Source organism: Vicia villosa, linkage group LG5 (assembly GCF_029867415.1).
Source record: "Vicia villosa cultivar HV-30 ecotype Madison, WI linkage group LG5, Vvil1.0, whole genome shotgun sequence".
NCBI lineage: Eukaryota > Viridiplantae > Streptophyta > Magnoliopsida > Fabales > Fabaceae > Vicia > Vicia villosa.
The window spans coordinates 167823797-167840478 of NC_081184.1; the positions used below are offsets into that span (position 1 = coordinate 167823797).

The 16682-nt window shown below is 32.2% G+C and overlaps 2 protein-coding genes and 1 long non-coding RNA gene across 12 annotated transcripts; 1 reads left to right on the plus strand and 2 right to left on the minus strand.

Moving 5' to 3' along the window:
• The first annotated feature begins 653 nt into the window (after window positions 1–653).
• Window positions 654–2825, plus strand: LOC131608142 (vacuolar protein sorting-associated protein 32 homolog 2-like). The gene is made up of 6 exons (XM_058880075.1): window positions 654–725; window positions 817–916; window positions 1019–1104; window positions 2066–2157; window positions 2340–2454; window positions 2628–2825. Exons 1-6 carry the CDS (start codon window positions 654–656, stop codon window positions 2823–2825), a joined length of 663 nt encoding a protein of 220 aa, XP_058736058.1.
• Window positions 2826–5834: 3009 nt separating this feature from the next.
• LOC131608143 (uncharacterized) lies at window positions 5835–8233 on the minus strand. 2 transcript variants are annotated; one of them, XR_009285511.1, is made up of 10 exons: window positions 8008–8233; window positions 7715–7780; window positions 7523–7611; window positions 7341–7434; window positions 7078–7218; window positions 6816–6942; window positions 6644–6734; window positions 6440–6518; window positions 6279–6353; window positions 5835–6195 (listed from the first exon to the last, which is right to left on the minus strand). It is a non-coding gene; the product is annotated as an uncharacterized LOC131608143 (long non-coding RNA). The 2 variants fall into 2 exon arrangements; XR_009285510.1 differs by having other exon boundaries at window positions 6440–6559.
• Window positions 8234–9030: 797 nt separating this feature from the next.
• Window positions 9031–12169, minus strand: LOC131603791 (uncharacterized). Of its 9 annotated transcripts, none has more exons than XR_009284495.1 (5): window positions 11522–12087; window positions 11252–11296; window positions 10982–11093; window positions 10452–10565; window positions 9034–10353 (listed from the first exon to the last, which is right to left on the minus strand). XR_009284495.1 is itself a non-coding variant. In XM_058876224.1 (4 exons), the coding sequence occupies exons 1-4, from the start codon at window positions 12112–12114 to the stop codon at window positions 11087–11089; spliced, it is 429 nt and encodes a 142-aa protein (XP_058732207.1). In that variant the 5' UTR covers window positions 12115–12169; the 3' UTR covers window positions 9031–11086. The 9 variants fall into 9 exon arrangements, 1 of the variants encoding a protein (XP_058732207.1); XR_009284500.1 differs by having other exon boundaries at window positions 9035–10353; window positions 10452–11093; window positions 11252–11428; window positions 11522–11545; window positions 11899–12091; XR_009284498.1 differs by adding an exon at window positions 11385–11493 and having other exon boundaries at window positions 9036–10353; window positions 10452–11093; window positions 11899–12089.
• Between the last annotated feature and the right edge of the window lie 4513 nt (window positions 12170–16682).

Sequence of the window (16682 nt, forward strand, 5' to 3'; positions counted from 1 at the left end):
AAAGGAAAAAGATTAATTATATAAAAAAATATTGAGGTCACTATCAGTGTAAACTAATTTTACATCATCATTCAATAGAATCATCATTCAATAGAATTGTAACATTTTATCTGTTATATAATATTTATAAATTAAAAGTATGACTTGGTTAAATATATGCGTCAGATTGGTTAACACTGTAAAATTATTTTAGAAAATCAATGCATATTTTTTTCTTAAAAAATTATATATTAATAGTTCATTATTCCATTCTGAAATCTTAAATTAATAGATAAATTTAGATATAAATATAGGTATGGATACAGATTTGAAAAAATTTATAAGATTAATATTATAAAAAGAATGAATATCGGGGTATATAACCTAGTCTCACGCATTTAAAAGCTTAACCTATTCTAAACCCCTAAAAACAAGTTGCATTTAATATATCTCCTCTTACTATCTTCATACTATCTCTCTCCGCGTTTCCTCTTAAACCTTTATCACTCTGTTAGTCCAAACCCTAAATTATCAACCACGTTCCTTTCACTCCACCTCTCTGCATTGCAAATTCTGATCTTCACTTTTGATTCCTCTGCTAGCCAAATCACGTCAAGAATTCACCATTCCACGCACAACTGAATTTACATTTCAACATCTTCTAATAATCAACCATGTTTACCCGAATTTTTCGAAAACCTAAAAAAGAAGCAACTTCTGTAACCACTGTAAACAAGTTAAACGAGGTAACATCAAATCTAACTTGATACTAATTTGTTAAATATTCGTGGCTGATGGTTTTATGATTTTGATTGTTTTGTTCCTTGGATCATGCAGACACTTAAAATGCTAGAGAAAAAGGAGAATCTTCTAATAAAAAAAGCTGCAGCAGAAGTTGAAAAAGCCAAAGAATTCTCTAGTGCAAAGAATAAAAGAGGTACGTGACAATACTCATGCATGCATGTTATAAAGAGTACTATTAGGGTTTATGACTCGATGATACATTATGACGTCGTTTTTAAATTTTTGCTTCATGCAGCGGCGATACAATGTTTAAAGAGGAAGAGGCTATATGAACAACAAATAGAGCAGCTTGCAAATTTTCAATTGCGGATTCATGATCAGGTGCGGAAATGCAACCTGTGTTGCCAAATATAGGCCATGGCAGCGCCGTGGTGGATATCAGTGGTGGTTTTGCGTGTTTTTCCACCATTATCTTGCTATCACGGTGTCACCAAGCCGCCGTCTGCCACCATACTTAATGCAAATTTGTATATGTAGTAGTTGCAACTATTGTTTTCGAAACCAAACTAGCTAGTCGGCCCTTAAAAAGTAAGGGTTTGGCTATGTTTGGATATCTAATGATGGAGAATAAAATGAAGTAGAATATGATACAATTAAGTGAATTGTAATGAAATAAGTTATCCCATTTAGTGGGATACGACTTGGTTGTTGTTGTTGTTGGAATGACATAAGTTACCATGCAATACCATTGTTTGAATATTACAGCAAGAATATTTTATTGTTGAGTATTTTATTGATAGTTAGAATTTAGAAGGTTGAATGGGATTTTCCTGTCACAAATTACACCATGAACATTCCTCTTCTCTATCTATAAATTCTTATTTGTCTCACATTAGAAAAATTAGAAGAGATACCTTGTTTGTTATATATTGGAAACCAAATAATCATTGTCAAACAGTTTTTTGAAAAATTACAAAAGATGCACTAGTTAGTTCAATCATTTGAATCATGATTGATTCACACAGGTTGACTTGTTCATCAGTCATTATGATCAGTTCACCCGTTACTTCACAGACTGGCTGGTCAAGTTTAGTTATTACTTTTACATTTGAGGAAGAGGAAGACCCAGAAAGACTATAAGAGAAGTGATTAAGAAAGATCTCGTGACTAATGAGTTGGATAGAAGTATGATTTTTGATAAAACATTACGACAGCAGTTGATCCATCTGACCAATCCCACCTAGTGGGATAAAGCTTAGTTGTTGTTGCTGTATCTTTGGGTGCGACATGATTCATTTTTTTTAAATATCATTTTAGTTTTATTCTTGAATATGTGTTGCAGATGATAATGTTGGAAGGAGCCAAGGCAACTACAGAAACAATTGATGCTTTGAGAACTGGAGCATCTGCTATGAAGGCATTGCAAAAATCAACGTATGCAGTAGTAGTAGTTATCAATTTTCTGTTCTTTCATTGTTGCTATACTCTTCTATGTTTTTACTACCTTTCTAAAACCTGAGAAGTACTGTATATTGTGATATGGAAAATTCTCTTCATGCAGTTAGCTGATATTATTTCATGCTGTTGTTACACTGTTGAGTTGCAATTTTTTTCAGTAAAATTAATGATGTTGACAAAACCATGGATGAGATAAATGAACAAACAGAGAACATGAAACAGATTCAGGAATTATTGTCATCTCCAATTGGTGCAGCTGCAGACTTTGATGAGGTCATCCTCTAACCTGTTCATTTGGTTTTTTTTACTCTATGCTGAAGATACATTTTTATTTTTGATTGCATCAATCTTTTTATTATTTCAGATTGAATCATTACTGAACATTGACATATGTATTATATGATATGACATATCGAGGCAACATACTGAATTTATTTCCATTTCAGGATGAATTGGAAGCGGAACTTGAAGAGCTAGAGGGTGCCGAGTTGGAAGAACAGCTTCTTCAGCCTGCAACTATAACTACAGCTCCAGCAGCACAAGTACGAGTCCCACCTGGGCGGAAACCTACCCACCCTGCGTCTGTGAAACGCGCGGACGAGGTAGATGAATTGGCAGCTTTGCAGGCCGAGCTGGCACTTTGAGCAGGTTTCATTTCTCGACCGCCACACTATTAATTCAATGAATGCCTTAGTCTGTGTTGGCTGTGTTGGAAAGAGAGAAATTGAGGAAGAAAAGAGAGACAGATTTCATTCTGCTATTCTATTTTGATTTTTTCATTGACCTTGATTTTTTTTTTCATTGACCGAAAGTAGTGAGTTTATATAGTGTAACTAACATGTGCCGACTCAGCACAGTTAGTTACAGTCTAGATGTAGGCAGTTACAATCTGTTACATGTGCCGACTCAGCACAGTTAGTTACACTTTAAATGTAGACAGTTACAATTGTAATTTATGCAGTTGTTAACAATTTTGCTATTGTGTTTAATTAAAACCAGAACTTCGCAGGCATTGATGTGCATAATATGCAACCTCTAAAAAGATTTGTTGCATTGGAGAATTCTGTCCAACCTCACTAATATTTAGTGAAATTATTGAACATAGATGATGTATATATATGGGGTTGGCCAGAATAAAAATTCTTTCACGTTTTTCACAAAGCTGAAAACCGTGCTTTACATTTTTGCCATTGTGAAATATACGTGTAAATAAAAACTGGTGTAAATGATAATTCTTTTCTTAATTTTAATACAATTAAAAAACTAAATTAATTGGTAATATTAGATAGGAAATTGATTCTCTCTTTGAATTCTCTTCATTTTGTCAATTGCAACTACTAAATTTAAATCTATGTGATTGACGTCAAAGATTATATTTTCCTAAAAGCGCTCTCGTAGGGGTGCTGCTAAAGATTATATTTGTTGTAGTCGACATTGTTGCATATTCCCATAGTCATGTGTTCAACCCTAACCATCAAAGTTTTAGCTTATTAATGTCAGGTATGTATGATGCTTCACATTCTATGCAAAAAGAGTTTTAGCTTATTGAACATAGTCATGTAATAATATTATTAGTTTCAACTCCATTCTAATTAGTTAGAAATATTCGTTGTGGAACTCAATTTTTATTGGACTCAAAGCATAGCTTATTAAGTTCTTTGGCCAAAATCGATGCACCATAATAAAATATCCCCGATAAGAAATAAGACATCTATGATGTCGATGCAAGAAAGAAAAAAACACAACCATACTAACATGTACATGAAATAGTTAAAGAAATGTGGTTGGATTTATTTCATCTTTATAAAATCAGCTAGTAGGGTGAGGATTGTCCCACTTAAAAGCACACTCTCTCATGCTCAGGACTAGACAACTGGAATTCGGAAATAAATGGTGGACGGCTCGCTAGCGAAAACCTGATAGTATGTTGTTCACCGGATCTTAAACGAGGTTTTTGATGTCATAATAAAAAATATGATTCGGCCTAACTCATCCCTATAAAACTGACTAGTAGGGTGAAGATTACCTCCACTTATAAGCACATGTTAAAGCCATATATTATCAAATCAAATGTATGACTCTTAACAGTAACATATGATTGGTGGAGATCAACCTATTTGTTCACTATTAAGAGAATTTTTTTTTCCAAAATGTGTTTGCACCTAATAATTAGAAAATTTGTAATTATGATTTACTGGCCTCTAACTTAGAAATAAAAAAGAAATTAAAAAAGATGAATTCTTATTTATCCAACACAAAAATTTGAGTATTTGATGTGAAATATTTTAGAAACAATAAAAATATATACTACTTAATAAATAATTAAATAGGATAAAATTAAATAATACAATGTGATTGGTGTTTTTTTTTACGGGTAAAAAAGTTTTCCTCGTTAGAGAAAATAGTGTACACACATTTGCACAGTGTACATTAAATACAAAATGCTTACTTTGGTTACATAAACAATATCAATTCCATTTTTGGCATGGTTAAGTGCTTGAATCGATGGTGATGAGGGTTGATCTAGCATTTTTTTTTCCCAGTTTATATGCTAATCAAGTAGTTGTGCATCTCAATGACACCTTAAAAACTTAAAGACCATAACTACACGTAACAAGCAACAGCGCATTTAATTTATTGGTTTACTTATTACATGCACTAGTCAGAGACCCGTGCTGTCGCACGGGTACATTATTTATGGTGTAGTATTTTTTAAATAATACGAAGAGTGTGAAGTAAAAAAAGTTTGACTAAATTGTATATATAAAATGGAAATTAACCATTTAAAAAATAGTTTTACTAATAAGATATTAGTAATATGAAAATTAGGTTCTAAGTTAAAATAATGATCCATAAAAAAGTTCAAGATAAGTCAAGAACACAATAGCAAAATAAGGCCAAGTATTGAATTAAATAATTATATCATGACCCATTAAATATTGGACATGTGAGTTGGGGGAAAAAGTTGTAACAAATGCAAATGTAAAATTTAAAATATAAATGAAATAATGAAATAATATACTTAATTGTAACTTGAACAATAATTATATAGATTTAAATGTATTAAATAATTTTATGGGAGAAAAAATATTTAAAAATAAGAATTTTATCTCTCAAATTAAGATAATAAATTAAATTCAAATTAAGATAATGATTAATTAAATTAAAAACGATATTATGTTGGTAGTGACCCGTGAAATATAAACTCTATGTACACTTTATTTTGTAAGATATATTTTATTATGGTGATACTAACTTGTGAGATTGAACATTTTATTAAATTAAATGTTAAAACATATAGATCCTTGCTGTATCCTTAAAATTTGAAATATTGCTTGTTATTGTCTTAACAACTTACAATTTAAAGGTGAGTGATTAAGTCTTGGACTGTGTATATGTATGTTGTGGCAACATTATTGTAAGGATCACATGCAAATGAGGTTTTGAAACAACACAACAGAAAGAATGGTAGCTTGTTGGAAATAACACGTGATGGAAATGCAAATTCCAATATACTATTACATTAGTCCATCTTAGTGAATAAAAAATATTCACATGTGAATAAAAATACTCACGTGAAATAAAAAGTATTTCATTGCATTAAATAATAAAAGTAATAAAACTTTAGGTCAATTAAATTATACACCCTAGAATGAAAGAAACACTTTTAAATTGAAAATGAAGAAAAAAATAGCATAACAGATAGAATGTTATCCGAAACCTTAAGTACTACAAGACCCCCCCGGCAGAACAGTTCCCAACAAAAGTATTAAATTGATTTTTCTAGACCATCACACTTCAAATGAATGCAATGTTGCACTTCAAATGCACTTCTTGTTGCTGCTTCTGTAGGTGGCAATGGTTGAAGAAAGAACCTTTCTTTCAGTGGTAGCTTAAGGTCTGTTGCTTCATCAGAGTTCAGTGATTAAGCTGCCAAATACCATAAATCAGTTCATTCAAGTAAACAGGCATTTGCATTTGCATTTGGGTTCTCGGCATCAATTCTGAAAAGACCTGAATTAAAGGATAGTCAGTTTTAAAATGCGGAATAGAATTTATCAAGTGATTTGGCAAAAATAGAATTCAGAATTGCATACCTAGCCTTGAAATCAACTACTTGAGTAGTAGTTTGGAACTGTTCCAAGCGTTTGAAAGATTAAGCTTCCATGTGGCTGAAAGCATGAAAAAAGTTTACTTCAAGTGAAGCATGTAAAGGACAAGGAATAAACATAGCATAGAGTTTTATGAAGGAACTGACTTGAACTTTGGCGATACCAAGCATGAGTTAGTATGACAACCGGTAGACCGTTTTCTTTAGTAAAAGCTATAAGTCTTTTCTGCATACATCTCCCAAAGGGTGAGATCAATCTCAGCTCCACTAACAAAACAAAAAATACAACAAAACAATATGAAGCAATGAAGTGTATAGTGCTGTCAGGTGTGAAATTGTAACGTGACATACCATTCATTGGCCAAAATTAGGTTGACACACAGTTTTTTCCCAGCACCTATAACCTGGGTCCTAACGACTTGTTGCAGGACACCAATAATATCTGCACTTCCAAATTCGGCTTTGTCAATAGTTGGAGAAGAATATAATTATATATTGCAAAAAGACATATAGAAACTTATACCGTATAAGCGATCAACATCAAAATCTACATACAAGAATTCTGCAAAGGGCTTGAATTTGAATTTGTGTACTGCAATCTCAGGCATGTCGATACTGGTGATTGTAGTGAGGGTTATAGTCCTAAGTTCCTAACCAGTGCAAGAAAAATCACACAAGTATTTGACATCAATTTATATTTTTCTGTGACAAATTGTTGAACATAAGTCAAGTCTCAAACTACAATTTACTTGGTTAACCAAAAAATGTAAAAGATGATTTTTTACCTAATCTTCACTCATCTTGAGAAAGCAAAATTTCTTAGTCTAAATTGACTCTGCATCCCCTGCAGCAGGGAGAACCAACTTTTGTACATTTAGAGAAGACAAGAACCTCTATATGCAAGAAAATAGCAGTTGAAAATAACCCTAAATGGAAAACCGCATGTTAATAGAGCTCATCCTTGGGAAAAAATCTATGGTAATGCATCTATTGATCTACTTTTTCAATTTTGATTTGAGCCATTTGTGATGTACAAAAAATTGCTTACTTTTCCTTGATACTCTCTGCTTGTAGCTACCATGGGAAACTCTGCAATATTGCGGCCAAAAATCCTGAGAAGCCCAGCAGATACTACAATTGAACTGCCAAGAACGATACATACAGAGTCAGTTTGGCCAAAATTAAAAACTATTAGCTAAAACAAAATGGTTGCAGACATGCAGTAAATACCAAAAAGGATAGAGAATAATCTTCACCGTCCTTCTCCCACAAAACTTTCAGAACCTTCTCTTCATCAGCTCTACCACCACCGGATTTACCTGAACAATGTGAATGCAAAATTAGAAGACTACTCCATATGGTGAGAAATCTATAAAAACATCAAAACCCTAAAAGGTATAGCAAGAACACATAATAGCTTACCATAATAGCCTAATGCTCCAGTCTAATCTATTTAACACCCTGATTGGAACATCGCCCACATAGAAACTGCAAGCAAATCAAGCATAGGTTAAGCAATATTGGAACATCGCCCTGTAAATCTATAGTGATATCAATTAATAACAATACAGATTTTCCGCGGATCTAACGCTTAAGAAGGCGCAATTATAATGCTTCTTATGTATATCTGTAATCAGTTTTATCGAAATCAAAACAAAACAAAAACGAAAACGAAAAAACAGTAAGCGAAATTGAAGAGAGAATCAGCAACATACATGCGGGGTGATTTGCGAAAAACTGAGATCGAAGAGAACGAAGATTTGAAGATTTTCCGCTTTGGTGGATAAAACTGATTCATCTCCCGTGCTTCAACTGTTTGGACGACGGGGAGGCGTGTTCTAGGTTTTGCTTGTTCAGCCACTTTTAGGGTTTGAGAAGAGAAGAGAGAATGATAATTTGAATCGTGAAGAGAGAGAGGAAAGGTGAGGAGGAAAATGTTAAAGCAAGTACACAATTGTAAAAGTAGACGAATGAATAGACAACACATGGCAAGTGCAAATATTCAATTCGTTAATTACTTCACTAACCTTTTGCAAGGGTAAAGTTTATTTTGCAGAAGGTTAAAATTGGGAGTTTGGTCAATTTTATAAATTCACACATATAAATTCATTTATATATATTAGATTATTTAATAAGACGTGAACACTTAAAAAAATAGTATTCTAGTGATGATGACTCGTGCACCAGCACAAATAAATTCATTTATATCTTATGATTATTTGATAAGGCTTGATCACTTTAAAAACTTAGTATTATAGTGCTAGTGACCCGTGAAATTAAAAGTTTAATTATTTTTAATATCTTAGATAATTTAATAAATAAGACGTGATCACTTCAAAAAAATAGTATTCCGGAGATGGTGACTCGTGCACCAGCACAGATAAATTCATTTATATCTTATGATTATTTGATAAGGCTTGATCACTTCAAAAAATTTAGTATTATGGTACTGGTGACCCGTGAAATTAAAAGTTTTATTATTTTTAATAAAGTATTGCAATCAAATATTTATTTACTTACTATTAATATTATTATAATATAAATAATTATCATATAAAATACAATTAAATACAAATCTAAATTTGAAATGAATATTTAATTTTAAAATAAATAATTATTATATAGAATCTTTTGGATTAACCAAATAAAATTGAGATCAAACATAATTATTATATAGAATCTTTTGGATTAACTAAATAAAATAATTATTTATTCTGAAGGTGATTTCCGATAAAATTGTAAATATGGCCCTCCAATGTTTTTTTTTTTAAGAAATTTAGTCTTAAACTTTTTTATGCTTGTAATGAAATTTGTTCAACACTTTTTATTTATTTAAAATTTTCAACTTCTCATAGTTAATCTATTCAAAGTCCTTTGACTCTGATTGATTAAAAAAAGCTCATTGACTCAAAAGAAAACATGTAGTTACGTAGTCCTCGCAATATTAAATACATATTTCATTTTCATAAAACATGTACATTTTAGACTCTTGCTCCTTAAAAGATAACAGAATGATGAAAAACAACATGCGGAAGAATCTACATGTCTAGACACGATTTAAACAGTATAGTTTAGACATGTACATTTTGAACTACCTGTGTTTTATTCAGCCGTAATAGCCTAAAAAAAGTTAACAGACTGTGATAGCTTGCAATTACAACCACTGAATATCAAAAGCAAAAACTATGATCAAGTTGACAAAAACTCATCATCTTCTATAGATACCTTGAAAATTCCAGCTTTCAAATTATTCCTACTTAAGGTGACACCTATTTTGAATTTCCTGATATGCATTATCTCACACTTCAACAAACACAATGAATAAAGTACTAAATTCACAGAACTAATACAAAATATGGGAGAAGTCAAGGTATGAGTGATATACTTTCAAGAATAACATTTATCACTTTTATTTTCTCACACATTTATCATTGCTTATCAAAATACAAAATATTTATGAGTACTATTTTATAGAAAAAATACCAAATACAAAATAATCACAAATTATCCTATATGTGCATTCATCACAAATTATCATGTAATTAAAATACATGGTACATCACTTTCCCTTTCTTTTCTGTTTGACAGTTCTGCATTCATGTCCCTTGCTGCTCGATTTTCCTTAAAGCCAAGCAGCAAGTACGATACATGCCATGATGAAAGTGCAAGCATGATAGTCAACTCACCAGAGATGCAGATTGTGGAACCAGAAGAAAATGCAAAGCCGTAAGAAATATTGAATCAATTTGTTCATGAATTGAGTTCCATGACAAAAGACAACATTGAGCATCCTGAAGAAAGAGAAATTGTTGACAGCAACAACATTGATTCCTGTGGAACTATTGGCAGCTTAAAAGATGAATCAAATTGTAAGATGTCGGAACCTGATCAAAGAAATATTAGCGGACATGGTACAGTGGAATTTGTTAGTCCTGTGACTGGGGAAGGCCAAGAAAATTCATGTAATGGGGGTGGTAGGAAAGAGTTAAATGCTTTATTTTCATCTCATTACTTCATTGTGACACCTCAATTGTCGGGAGATTTTTCCATTGATCAAAATCCTGAGAAGATTGGATCAGTCTCAGACAGCAACAGAGAAGTAGAAGATCAACTAAGCACAGTCAAATACAATGTTTTCAACAGGACTTCTTTCACTAACCTTTTAGGATTGGAAAGTTCGACGCAGTTACATGAAGTTAACACTTAGAGAAACAATCCAACTGAGAATTTGAGAAAATCATATGGTCAGCCTGTAGCTGTGAGGTATGACAACCTGGAGGTGAACTTGGAAAAATCAAATGTAAATCAAAGCCATTTAGAAGCAATCACGACACAGTGCAATGACTAATTTGAAAATGACCCCCAACTAAAATTACAGTAATTCCAATACATTGTCACAAAATTACTAAAAATCATATTAAGTTAATTAGGAGTGGTATCTTTGTTGGAATACTACCATTTGTCATGGACCAAATGCAAATTTTAATGAAGCTTAATTCATGACTTTAAATTAGCATGTAATTTTGTAGTTTATATGTAGACTGGGTGACCAATTAACACGTAGACTGAATGAGAGAATTTGAGAGGGTCATGAATTTATGAGCAATTGAATTTTAAGACATACTTGTATTTTAACTTTCCATAGCTTAATATTAACCTTTAACAACAGTGGATTAAATTAAGTTATACCATTTTGGAGGAATACAAACACTATTGTTAATTTGCTGTAAATTCATTGCATAGACACTTTCGAGTTTTCGATCAGCAGTCCAAGCTGAGACTTGCGTCTTCCGTTCAGCACCTGCATCTCGCAATATACCACCAACATTGAAAAGGTCAACAACATAAGTGATTAAGCCAAACAAAAACATGAAAACACAGAAAGAGCAACAAAAGCTATTCTGTGTTAGTACACATTTTAATAAAATTGATTATTATAAATTTTAAAAAAATATTCACCTCTTTGGACAAGGATTTCCATCTTTCACCACAAGCTTTTCCAACCTAATTTATTGTACACATCAAATTAGGGATTAGGTTTTTGAAAGAAAAAAAATTAAAATACCAAAATGGAAAATAAATTATTCACAACAGGAACAAATGCGTTGTATCGGATGATCCTTCATATTTTGTTCTCTGAAATTGAAAGCACATGTTGTGTACTTTAGCTTGTTCATGAAATCGGCACAGAGAGTTTGAATCTGCAAAAACAAATGAAGAAACACTAACCTTAATAAACTCGGCATCCCACGCCTTAAGTTCATCTCCATATGGTTTTTCATCGGATGTCGGCATATTTAGGGTTTGAATTGGAGATGAGGGAGAAAAAGGATGACCATTAATTTAGGGTTTGATTTGTTGAAGGAAGCGAGAAAGAGGGTGATAGAAGAAAGAAAGAGAGAGAAGAAATAAACAAAATTAGTTTGAAGCCAAAGCATAAATGGATGATAAGAAAGAGAAAGAAGAAAGATGATAACGATGAAGAAAGAGAAAGAAAAACTCTGAGTTGTTTGGAGAAACTCTGAGTTGAGTGATAAGCCATAGATTTGATGAAGAAACGATTTGCTCGGCAAAGAAAAGATCTGAGTTGTTTGGAGCATTCATACCTGAGGGAGGGAAAACGCGCACGATTTCTGGAAACGGCAGATGAAGGCCTTGTTCAAGGTGATGCTTTGGCTTTGTCCGTTTTGCAAAAATCTGAAGTGACCTTTGCAGAGGAGTGGGGTATCAATATTTTGGAAGGGAAGCGACATTTGCACTCTAATCAAAATGTTAGTACATAACTTTTTGGAATAGACCAATGAGAAGAATACAATTGGCATGGCTGAATATTTCTTTTGTTAATTACTTAGATAGCCTTTTTGCAATGTAAAAAAATTTGGATGGAAGGGTAAAATAGTAAATTTGGGCAACATTTTAGTAATGGATAGATAGTAGATAGATAGGAGATTTCATTACAACTTGTTTATTGGATGGCAATAAGGTGCTAATATTTCATTAAACTTATTTTCGGTTTTATTTATTCATTGGATAAATGGTAGATACTGTTTATTTGGTACCAATCACTTTTTCTTTTTACCATATTTTTCTTACTTTTTAAACTACACTTTCATAATTCATACAACTTCTAAACTCTATTCCTATAAATAACTTCTAACACAATTAACTCTTTATTCTTTGCAAAAAATTTCTACATTTCAATCAATTTTCCTTTCTAACACTAAAATGTCTACTTCAATATCGGTTCATACTATGTTTATATTTTTTTTTCTATTCCACTTACTATAAATTCATCATAATTTTTTTAAATAAATCACTAATACATTATTCCTTTCTTTAATTTATGCCTACAAGATCATCACGATAATACACGCAAGTTATTTATAAATAGGTTTGGATCAAATAATTTGATATGTTAAATTTAGTTATAACCAGGGTCGGCCATCTTCAGGCGCAACAAGCCCTGTAGCGCCGAGCCCGGCAATTCTAAAGGCCTCTTTCTTTAATTAATTACTTATTAAAAAATTGAAATTGTGCTAGCAGCTATCAAAAGAAACGGTGTTATATTGTAAAGGCACTTTGTATATGTATGTTTCTTAAGGAAATTAAAGAAAGAAAGTACTAAATGGTAAACTAGTAATTCAAATCAGTTTGGATCACTGTGTTTATGTATGTTTTCTTAAGAAAATTGAAGAAAGAATGGAGTAATTTATTGTATGTTTTTTTGGTATTAATTTTTAATAATTTCTTTGTATGTATATTTTTTATGCTCCATTTAGTGAGTATATAATTATATTTTTAGTCGGTCATTTTTAATTATTAAATGTGCATTTTTTGTATTTAAGCCCTTTTTTTAAATTAAAATAGAGTCTCTAGTTTTATTGGGCCGTCCTCGTCCCTGGTTATAACTATAAATTATAATACAATATGTTTCAAGACATATGATCAATATATTTATTTTACTATTTTAATAAGTCTCTGACTATTGTTTTCTTTACAAGGAGATTTCCACTATAGGTCTCATTAATGAAGACGGTCAAGACATTTGCCACAATTGTAGTATCATTTTCATATCGAATTACCAGAACATTTATGTCTTTCCTGGATCTGATCGGAACGAATTCAATAGAAAACAACTTGAAAGTTGGTGATCAACTTAGTTTTGTTGTTGATGAACTCGGGTGTTTATATATTGATGTAAAAATCTACTGCAAATAATTTTATTTTCTTTTTCTTTTTTAATTTTATTAACCAAAACTATTTGTTATTAAATAATAAAATGGTTTTGCAATATTTTAATTTTTGGTATAAATGTGTGTACTACTCCAATGCATGTGTTCACACACACAGGTAGCCTACTAGTTTCCATTTTAATGAATGAAGCGTAAGTTATGAAATGCCTCTTTTCTTTGTGACCGTGAAAGGTAACGATGATCCTGAGGTACGACTAAAGATATTAAAGCTCCAACACAAAAACTAAAGGGTGTTAACATAAACACCACAGATGTGTGATTAAAGCACTCAAAATCCAATGATACAAAGCACACCCAAAGAAAATGGGAAAACCACTAAAATAAAAATAATTGGCCCAAGTTAAACTCTACTTATCGTTCTTTAGTTTATCTAGAGCGATTAAGTTAGCAAAACGGATTTCTCCGTCTTTGTTTACTAGCACCTCATCTCGATAGCTAGTCACTCCAGAGACCGCGTGGGTCAACCACACGTCAACCTTAAACTAAGTTTTCACCTAGGCGGAGGGATAACGAACCTTGGTTGGGCACAACCCTAGAGACGTCCAAAATACTTCAATGGAAAACCTCATAAGTTAATACAAAGTCCTAAATAATTTACTTGAGACCAAATGCATGCACCTTAAACAAGTAAAAACAATATCTCTATGTCAAATTCATTTACTCACACATCCAAGTGTAGAGTATTTTATTTAGGAGGAAGGACGCAACTAATCTCTTAACAAAACAACTTTTCCATTTTTAAGCATCTGGTCCGACAGTACCTGCTCCCTTGAAATAACAAAGGAGACTACAAATGATCTACTTGTTGAGATTGGTTGAAAATATACATGTTGATAATTTTCAGGGTGAAGTATGATTGTCCTTGAAGACAATGAAAATCAATGTAGTATTTTCAATCAAGGTGGAGATTGTTGGGGTTGGTTGAAAATATACATGTTGAAGAAGTTCCACATTACTTAGTTTTGTGAAGGAAGAGGGGGTTCAAGGCTATATATAGGGTTAAAGTTCTTCTAAGTCCCACATTGCTTATTTTTGTGAAGGAAGAGGGAATCCAAAATTATATATAGGATTCAAGTTCTTTGTTCCAATATGCACCAGTCAAAAACACTTTAAGCTTGTGTTTGACTTTCTTTGTTCTCTTATACTCTTGTACTAGAGTGTTGTGAAAAGTAGTTAAATATTTTTTTGGAGGGTGTGGGTGTATTGGAGGCCTAGGGTAGTTAAGGGTATATTATGTGTTGTAACAATTTTATACATAGTGCTATTTTCTGGTTGTCGTTCGACAACGATCGTGGTTGTTTCTCCGATTTTAGAGTTTCCACATTAATCTCTTGTGTTGCTATTTTGTTCCTTTTTTCTCCATGTTTTTTTTTTCAAACAACTAGTATCTGAGCTTTTGGTTCGGTCTGGGGATAGGTCTTCTTAGTATACTCTGTGGTTGCAACTTTGTTTGATCTTACACATCATAAAAAAAAGGTAGTATTGTGAAAGGGTTGTTGAGCTACAGTCACAAGTTCTGATGTGCTATTGGGGCTTGAGAAAATTAATGAAAGAATTATTTTGACCTCTGAAAAATCAAGTTAAAGATGTGTTGATACAATTAGGATTATACAAGGTGTGAGATTGTGTCAGCGGTTGAAGACCTTTCTGCCAATATGGAAATTGCACCATAAGTTTTCAACCTGGATTTTGACATGTGAAATTCTTAGAATGGTTTAGTTTCAAGTGAAATATAATCTTTATGATAGAGTATATGATTTTCGGTGAAGACAATGTGAAAATTCATGGATTAATGTAGCTTCAAGTTACTATACTCTTTATAGTAGAGTATGATAGTTCTTTTAAACTATAATTGTCGATGACGACAATGTGAACATTCTTGGAGTGGTCTAGCTTCAAGTGACTATACTCTTTATGGTGGAGTGTGTATTATTTTCAATTAAGGTGGAGATTATTGGGGTTGATTGTAAATATACATGTTGAAGAAGTCTTACATCGCTTAGTTTTGGGAAGGAAGAGGGGGTCCAAGGTTATATATCAGGTTAAAGTTATTCTAAGTCTCACATTGCTTATTTTTGTAAAAGAATAGGGAGTCCAAGGCTATATATAAAATTCGAGTTCTTCGTTCCTAGATGCATCAGTCAAAACACTTTAAGTATGTATTTGACCTTTTTTATTCTCTTATACTCTTGTACTAGAGTGTTGTGAGATGTAGTTAAATATTTGTTTTGGAGGGTGTGCGTATATTAAGGGTCTGGGGTAGTTGAGGGTATGTTATGTGTTGTAATAATTTCTACATAGTGTTAGTTTCTGGTAGTCCTTCGACAACGATCGTGATTTTTCTCCGATTTTAGAGTTTCCACATTAATCTCTCGTGTTGCTATTTTGTTCCTCTTTTTTCTATATGCTTTGTTTTTTTCAACAACTAGTATCAGAGCTTTTGGTTTGGTCCAGGGATAGGTGTTCTTAGTATATGTTTTGTGGTTGTAGTTTTGTCTGATCTTCCACATCATAAAAAGAAAGGTAGTATTGTGAAAGGGTTGTTGAGCTGCAGTCACAAGTTCTAATGTGCTATATGGGCTTGAGAAAATTAATGGAAGAATTATTTTGACCTCTGAAAGATCAAGTTAAAGATGTGTTAATACAATTAGGATTATACAAGGTGTGAGATTATGTCAGCGGTTGAAGAGCTTCCTGCCAATATGAAAGTTGCACCATAAATTTTCAACCTGGATTTTGACATGTGAAATTCTTATAACAGTTTAGATTCAAGTGAAATATAATCTTTATGATAGAGTATATGATTGTCGGTGAAGACAATGTGAAAATTTATGGAGTAATGTAGCTTTAAGTGACTATACTCTTTATAGTAGAGTATGATAGTTCTTTTAAATTATGATTGCCGATAAAGACAAATATGAAAATTCTTGGTGTGGTCTAGCTTCAAGTGACTATACTCTTTATGGAGGAGTGTGATTGTCGGTGAAGACAATGAAAGTTAATGTATTATTTTCAATCAAGGTGGAGATTATTGGGGTTAGTTGAAAATATACATGTTGAAGCTTAGTTTTGTGAAGGACGAGACGGTCCAAGGCTATATATATAGAATTAAAGTTATTCTAAGTCTCACATCTCTT